The sequence below is a fragment of the Columba livia genome, chromosome 5 (assembly GCF_036013475.1).
Source record: "Columba livia isolate bColLiv1 breed racing homer chromosome 5, bColLiv1.pat.W.v2, whole genome shotgun sequence".
Taxonomy (NCBI): Eukaryota; Metazoa; Chordata; class Aves; order Columbiformes; family Columbidae; genus Columba; species Columba livia.
Window position 1 is genome coordinate 15,778,352 of NC_088606.1, and position 8,539 is coordinate 15,786,890.

General features: G+C 43.8%; 1 protein-coding gene across 1 annotated transcript in view; it reads right to left on the reverse strand.

The window, feature by feature from the left end:
* Positions 1-8,244, reverse strand: part of C5H14orf132 (chromosome 5 C14orf132 homolog) — a 43,929-nt gene extending 35,685 nt beyond the window's left edge. Inside the window, exons 1-2 of the mRNA XM_065065807.1 lie at positions 8,120-8,244; positions 7,375-7,804 (exon numbers count right to left, since the gene is read on the reverse strand). Coding sequence (XP_064921879.1) covers positions 7,375-7,804; positions 8,120-8,244 — 555 coding nt within the window. The remainder of the gene's footprint in view (positions 1-7,374; positions 7,805-8,119) is intronic.
* Positions 8,245-8,539: the final 295 nt, after the last annotated feature.

An 8,539-nucleotide genomic window follows, 5' to 3' on the forward strand; every position in this document is an offset into this window, starting at 1 on the left:
TGAACTGAGAAATGCAGTCTAGATTAGCCAAAACCAAGCTTGCTTAAAAAAAAAAAATATAAAAATTATAACCAGTTTAGATTTTCTAGCTTATGTATTCAGAGGACTCAATACCACTGGGCTACCCAGTTGCTACACAGAAACTCAGCTCTCACCAAGTCTGCCACGAACATTACTGTTCCGTATACAACAGGATTGGACTCTTACTGCCAAAGAAATACCAGGCTCCTGAACAAGCAAGATATTTGTCATGAATGTAGTGCTGCTTCAGTCTTTCCTCCTCTTTTCTGCCATCTGCAGCTATTTTCTGTGTACAATTGGACCCCAGCTGTTGCTGCCATCAATTGTGTTGTGAAAAGCTCCTGCTTTATCTTTCTAATACATATGAATCTGCCTGTCCTTTCCACATCCAACAAAGATGGAAATATGTGAGATCTGCTCCCTTTGTGAACTCTTTAACCTCTATCTGCTGAAAAACATGCAATTGCTAAAAAAAAAACCAACAACAAAAACCCAAACAACAAAAACTAAACAAACATAAAAAAGCACTTCATAGAATTAGTCTCAGAGTTAATCGGCACACGAAATATGAAGAAAGTATTACCAGTATCTTCTAACCCTTCCTGTGCAAGGATGCACATAACTAGATTGTGCAAATATGTGCATCACATGAGCAACATTGTTCTCTTCCTTCTCTACCACCTCCCTCGAACCACATTCAGCAGCTCCTATGAGAAACTGTTCATACAATTAATTGATGGAAATAGAGTCACTCCAAAACACATAGTCTCAGCCTTCCTTGGATTAATAATATGACCAGTAGTAGGTTTCCTCTTGCTTTTCCTGGAAGTTTTCCTATGAATTGCAAGGCATTCTAGCCCCATCTGTGCCAGGCTTTGAGATATTTCATTTTAAGCAAGTGGACAGTCCTGCTGATTTTACTGGAACAGTATACATGTGCTCCTAGTGCAGTAAGTGTTTAAGTGTTTTGGTGGACCGGAATCACTGCTTTTAGCATCTTTCACAACAATTACAAGCACAATGATGTAACAACAGCCTCCTCCAAAGTGCAGTATCAACACTTTACAAAACCAGTATGCCCAAATCTCTGCAGAATTTTCAAAAGCATTGTTGGCACAGAAATTTCTGCTATACAAGACTTGGGAATGCAGTCTGCACAGTTACTGCAGCAACAAGATAAACCCAGAGATTCCTCATGTGTCCCACCCCTCCAATAAAAATCTAACACAGTTGCGCCAGGTAGCTAGCAGAAAAACTTCTCCATAAAATGGTTCTCACCTCAACTGCTAGCAATACCCTGGATGAGGACACCACTGATTTCTGCACACAGAACAGGATTTCTGCAACTTCTGGATTACACATCTGGTTCCTGTGGCTGTACCATACCACAGTGAGGCACCAGAACTCTGGCATGTACTTTGAGCCCTTGAGACATCCTCAGTAAAACTCAGATCTGCTCTTTCAGCTTCTGGATGCTTTGATTCTATTTATTATAGGTCAAGACATTATGAGGGAAGCAAAGGATGCCAGAACAAATGACTTTAACCTTTGGAAGAAAGCAGAGCTGGTAGAGAAATGGTCAGTGCCCTATTATGCTTTATGTAAGCAAGCACTGAACTGGTCGTGTGAGACAATGCCTACATCCTCCTCACCAACATCAGTAATGTTTGATGCTATGGATCAAAGAGATTTTGTCTTAAGACTTAGATTATAATCAAGGCAGCTTTTGACAAGGAGAGCTCCATGCATCTTTAAATCCTGATTATTCATGTGTTTTGGCTTAGAAATTACTTTTTGGCAATCACACTTTTTAAAGAAAAAAGTAAAATAAATAATCCCTAAGGTTACACCAGCAATGTCAAAGCTTCCAAATTACCACCTCATTCAGCATTGTCATGCACAGGTTCTCTAAGTACAAGCATGACTTTGCTCTCTCTCTGGAGGCAAGCGATGAATTCAACTTTCTCAGGACACATATGTGCACATAGGCACACAAGCTCACACTTAACAAGTAGCCTGGATTCCATTTTGATTTGGTGGGAGTAACCCACCAAAATGACAAATTTAAATCCTTTTTGTTTTAATACCTGTAGGTTACCTTGACCCCTAGATAGAGAATACAAAGTGGGAAAACAGATGCAGAATTATCCTGCATTCTGGTTCCTGTGGGCTGACACAGCAGAGTACAAGAGATCCTAATGGTGCATCCTCTAGTATCCAGAAACTTCATTAGGAAAGGAATTAAAGGATACTACACCTACATCTGGGATTGTCAGGTGACTGGGTGTCCCAGCACACCCTCTGCACACACACCAGTTCTGCAGCATAGACATGGGCTGTCTATACCTTCTGGAAAATGTAAGTATTAAGTCAAACATGTCCTAAACAAACTCAGTTTACTGTGTGTATTCCAGTGCTTTCCAGAAGTTACACAGCTCATAATAATATGCTTAATGTGGAGGCATGGCAGCCTTGGGCTTCTTGTACTGGCAAGGTTATAGGTAGCTGTAGAGTTTCTTCAAGGTACAACAAGGACCACTGCCCTGTTTTGGGGAAAGTGACCTGAACTACTGCCAATCCGATGAAAGGCTTGAAGTGACTTGAATGTTCACTGACCAGACCTGAAAATCTGGAAGAGTAATACAGAACACAAAATCAATTAAATTTAAATTGTCTTGATTATTTAAATGATTTTTGCTTTCTGTACCAAATCTCTTCATTTGTTTTCCTAGTGCCTGAAGCATGCCATATTTTTTTATTTTAAAAAATCCTCAACACTACAATAGAAATTCAATATTACAAAATACAACTTTTAGTCTTTGAAACTAAGCACAAAGAATTCAACCTATTGTATTTCAAATTGTCAGAAGCTGTTTACAAAGAGCTTTTGAACATGGAGAATCAACAGATAATTCATATGTAAACTATATATGACTGAGACAAAAAACCCACAGAAATTACCATGTTCCCAAGGCTCTTACTAGCTTTTCCCTGTTCTATATGTAAAAGAAGAAATTATTATTTCTCTGACAGATAAAACAATACTTTTACTGTATGGACATTTACCCAATGATAAAAATATTGCCAGTTGAAGAAATCCATTCCTAATTTTTAATATTAAACAAATATTACAGATATCATTTACGGAAAAATTAAATTGCAAACATAAATCTTGAAAAACACGTAACTGGCATTATGACTGCAGGTGCTGCTCAGCTCATTTCAATTTGTATCCTACTGAAGAGCATGACATCATTTTTTTCTTCTCTAGCTTCCCAGTTTTTCCTCACTACATACCTCTATTTTTTCAAGTCAAGTACACGTTTCAACCCTGCTCCCATTAACCCAGATGCAATTTTCATTGTTACAGTTTCTTCCATCAGAAATGCTTTAGCCAGTTGTTAAATGGATATTAATTTTAGTGTGTCAGAAGTGGAGGGGGGACAGCTCATGACTGGGTGTCTGAGAGCAAAGCCCGGACCCTGCTGAAAAGCACTGAGTGCTCTTAGCCTGGACCTGGTGCTCAGCACCCCCCAAACCCAGGCTTTTATGCTGGAAGCAAAGGTCTCTTACAAGAGAAGAGGCTATTTCTGAGGTTACCTAGACTACAAGAGCACTCTGAAATCACTGAGCAACACACAGAAATGAGCCTGTCATACAGCTCAGCAGCGGCTGAACATATTTGGCATAGTATCTTGAGGTATACAGGACTATTTTAATTAAAATCCGGATTTAAAATGAAAATAATACTAGCTAATAGGCTTCAACCAGGTGCAAGTCACACTTATTAGCACAACTGACCTCAACCAAAATCAATTAGAGCAGTTAACAGAACAGAGGACATCCAAGCCTGCAGAACTGACTACTGATGAACACACAGATGCAAAAAGGCTTATTTTAACAACTGATTTAATTTTTACAGTCTGTTCTTCATGACACAGCTAATAAATGTACTACAGCTGAGATGTTCAGATGTGGTTGCTTAAGCTGGGCAGCCAAACCCTCATGCTGTATCTACACTGCACAGATTTGTTAGCATTACTACCTGACAATCTCCTGTTCCACAACAACAATTTTTATCAGCAAAACGTTACCCTTTCTACAGCATCAAATATATCATGCTGGGGGGCATTTTATTTATCTTTCTGCTGGCACATGAAATGGTTTCAGGGCCTCCAAGGCACAAACTGTCTCACAGAGATGTTAAAAAGGGAGAGGAGGTGCTGATGGTGAAGGCTGTGCATTATTTGTATAGCTCTGTATATCCAGCGTTTCTAGAAAGCAGGTTTCCTTTTATTCAGGTGTCTGAAGAGGTAAACATACCAATACAGTTTTCCAGATTTGTAAACTCTGAACCACTGAACATTTTAACAAATGCACCAAAACTTTACTTGAAAGACACTGTTACCTATTGCATTACCTGGCCTTATATGCTCACCTACACACACTACTCCTAGGCTAGATTTTAAGCTTCCATTACACATAATAGTATCAACAAGGCTGAAAGCGTTAAACTAACTTGCACATACCTTCTGTCTCTGTGCATACATCAGAGGGGCTCTAAGGTCCAGATCATTTATGGTGTCTCACAAGTCATCTAGCAATGGATCCACAATGAGCAGTGCAAAGGTGTGATAAGAATAATACACATAAGCCACTCATAGCAGCATAAATAGTCTATAGCAATCCTGTAGACATTAAATTAACTTGAGAAGTAGCTGCTGCTTTTACACCATTAAGCATCTCAGTTACCTGTTTGGATATAAAATATTCATGCATGTGGCATTCATCAGTTAAAACCCAAGCCTTGTTGTATGCCACAAGGGTGTTAATGAGAGTGATAGCAGAGCGTCTTTAAAAGTGGTTAGGAGGAGGTCGTGCAGGTCAATAATTCTCTTCTGTTCTCACATATCCTTTATTAAAGGTCATCTCAATGGACCACATCACCAGAGATGCCACAGAGATGATTCAAAAAAGGAAAAAAGATACAGTAGGGAAAAGAAAGTTGAAGAAAAGCAATACCTAAATTAGGGGAGTGACACTCTGGCAGTTAAATGCCACTGTGGTGACAGGAATGGAAAGGGTTACCTCACTCAGAAAGGTACAAGAGGCCTGTGACAGGAGTAGCAGAGGTAAGTGTAGCATTGCTGTACACAGTGACAAAATAACTGGATTAGTCTCCTTCGGTAGAATAGGAGCCCAAGAAATCCTCTCCTACAGCTCATAAAAGGTTAATTACACAAATACCTCATACCCTATGAAACAGGTGTTGTGTAGACCCAGTGAGCCCTGTGTCCCTGCAGGGAGAAACAGCCAGGAGCCCTGGCTGTGTCCTACCTTCCCCTCACCAGCCAAAGGGCTTTGTGGCAGCTCCAAGGTATTCAGTCCTTTTTTCTGAAGGTGTACTGGGCCACAAGAGAAATTGCATGTAACTGTACCCCAGCCTCCTTGCAGCTTGTCCCCATCCCCATGCTGCTGGCTGGTGTCTAGAGGGGGACGGAAGAAACATGACAAAGGCTTCTACCTCTTCTGCCTCAGGGACAGCAGATCTGTACCTGTGTCAGGGAACACACACAGACAGACACACAAATCTCACTTCATAAGCAGCCTTCCCTGCTGTGGGATTTTAACATAAATACTTTTCTTCCTTAAAAAGATGTCACCCAAGGAATTCCTCAAAATCACTGAAACAACATTGAACCAAATTATTCTTTGTCACTTGTTGTGACAAAGGAAAATAATAAACCAACCCCAGAGGATCAGAAAGAGACACACATTATTCATTGTAAATTGTTGCACCAGTAACCTTAGTAAGTATAAGACATATATGCCCACAGAACTTTTCTGAGAGGACTAAAGCACTCATCTTTGTGACTCTTCCAATGCATAGAATTAGGGTAGAAGATATGTGGAATATGGGACAGCAACAGCAAGAGAGAGTGTAGAAAGGGAAAGGGCAGGACTAGACCCAGATTTGGCACACACCACTCCAGTTTCTGGTAAAACCTGCTGTTGTGCTGCACCTCTGCTTCTGTGCAACAGGGACAAAAAACCTTCCTCACTTCAACTCAGCGCTTAGGGAACAAAAGATGACACAGGGAGCTCACTCTGAGAAGGACCTTAGGAACATGATTTGTTACACACAAATTTTCCTTTGAATACTCCAGTTACCAGGAAGACCTCAAATTAGTAGAAATTATTATTTCCTCCCCTCCCTTGTGGGTTTTCTTAAAAAATATTCGTAGAAATATCGCCAACTGAAATAGATTCTTGGACAGCCCATGGCTACCTTCAGAAAGGCAGAGCCTGACAGGCCTTCAGAAGTAGACTTTAGGAAGGGAACAAGAGAAAACAGCTATCGCATTAATGAAGCAGAACAACACAGCAAAAATCAGATTGGGTTTACACAAACCACCTCCAGCTGAAATCAGTGCAGAGGCAGCAACAGTGCAGAAAGGCCTCCCTGGTCCCTACTCCACTTCTAAGTAGTGGGTGATGTTCTTTGGCAAAAGAGCAAACTCAGATACAAATCATCCTTGAACAACAACAACATAACAACTAATTACATACATACAGTCAGGTATCTGCATGAACAGAATAAATTATCCTGGAAAAATATGAAATGGATGTTGTGTGTGTGTGACTTCCTGAAGCATAGCACTGTTCATCTGTTTAAAAACCTCATTCTCCTCTATTCACTAAGATGATTTTTGGCTTTGGGTGGTTACACACTTCTCAGTATATTAAGCATCAATACATTGAACACCAATACACACGATCATGCCTTGAGTTGAAGTCCAGAACTTAGCTGCAATTTAAACGATTTGTTCATACAAACAGAAGAGTATTTCTATACATGCCAAGCTAGATTCTGTGTGCAAAGATAACCCATTAAAACACAGATGCACGTACAAACGCAGTATGGAAGGGAGGAAAAGAACCGAAAAATCGAATCTCCGATTTCCATTTCCCGCCTGCCTTCGAGGAAAGGAAAGATGCTGCCACCCCCGTCGCCAGCCTGCGGGCAGCGCACCCGCGCCAGCGACCGCCGGGCAGCGGGGAGCGGGCAGGGGCCAGGCTGGGCCCCGCCGCTCGGCACTAACAGGTGCTGTGCCCCGACCTGCGCCCGGCAACTTCTCACTCAGTACCTACAATTCCAGATGGTCTCTTTTTTTCCTTTTTTTCTTTATTTTTTTCTTTATTTTTTTTCCTTTATTTCCACCCCCCATTCCCTCCCCAAGCCGCACCGCCGCAACTTTGGAGCGGGGACGAATCAAGCGGGAGACGCGAGCGATGCTGCGCCCCGCGCCGCTGCCCCGGGGCCACCCGTCCCGTCCCGGCGCCGCGCCCCACCTGCGCTGCCATGAAGGAGAGGTCCATGGTGCTGCCGCTGGAGCTCTCGGAGGAGCTGGCGGAGGTGCTGAGGCTGCCGCTGCCGCTGCTGCTGCTGCCGGGGGCGGGCGGGGCGCGGGGGCGCGGCGCGGGCACCGCCTCCCCCAGCAGCGGCGGGCGCGGCCGCGGCACCGACACCGGTACCAGTTCCAGCTCCGGCGGCTCCCGGCGCGGCCCGGCCCGGCACTGCCCGGCGCGGCACGGCCGGCTGTTCCGCCAGGGGGCGGCGGCGGCGACCCGGCCCCCGCGCGGGGCTGGGCCTGGGTCCGCCCCCGCGGCGGGGGGAGGCGGAGGGGACGGGGAGCGACCGCTTCGAGCCGCCCGACAGCACCTGTGGGACGTCTCTTCCCGCCGCCGCCCCGGCACCGCGCTCCCTCCCGGCCCACATCGCCTTCAGGGGACACGGTGGCCTGGGATCAACCCCGCACCGTTGCCAGCCTGAGCTGGAACGAAGCTTTTCCGTTCCCTGAGGCCAATAGGCCTCAGAAGAGCTTTGCAGCCCCTGCTTCACGCTCGGTGTCGCGCTGTCGATGGGCAAGGCTGGATGCTCGGACAGAACCAGGTCGTGGGAGCGGGAGGGGAAGCCCTTGGTCAAATCATGCAGGTCGGGAGCTGATGATGGGCGAGGGCTGAAGAGCAAAGTGTAGCTCAGCTTTCACTGCGTTTGCAGGTCTTCTGCATCCTACAAACCCTCTGAGATACATACCTGGCTGCTACACACTTGCTTGCCCAGCTTGCAAAACCATCAGCCTTTTTTTGAAATACACCACCAACTCCTTCTCTCACCATAGCTGCAAAGAACTTCTGACACTTATTCTTACACCTTTTCATGGTTTAGATGTTACAATTTTATTTTCAACTTCTCTGTTCTCCTTGTTCCACAATTTAGCATTCCAGAATTCACAATAAACAGATTTTGTCTATTTTCTTATGTTTTCCCTTGTATCTTATACTGTTATTATTTTTAATGAAAATTCAATATTGGATGGCTCTGAGAAAACTTTGACAAAAACTAGAAAAGCAGGATAATAAAGATGTAAGTTCTTACCGGTTGAATGAGTTTTTTCAGTGATTTTTATTGCACTCCTGGCATGTACCTTTTGGTTTTATTCGGAGCTCTTTGGCC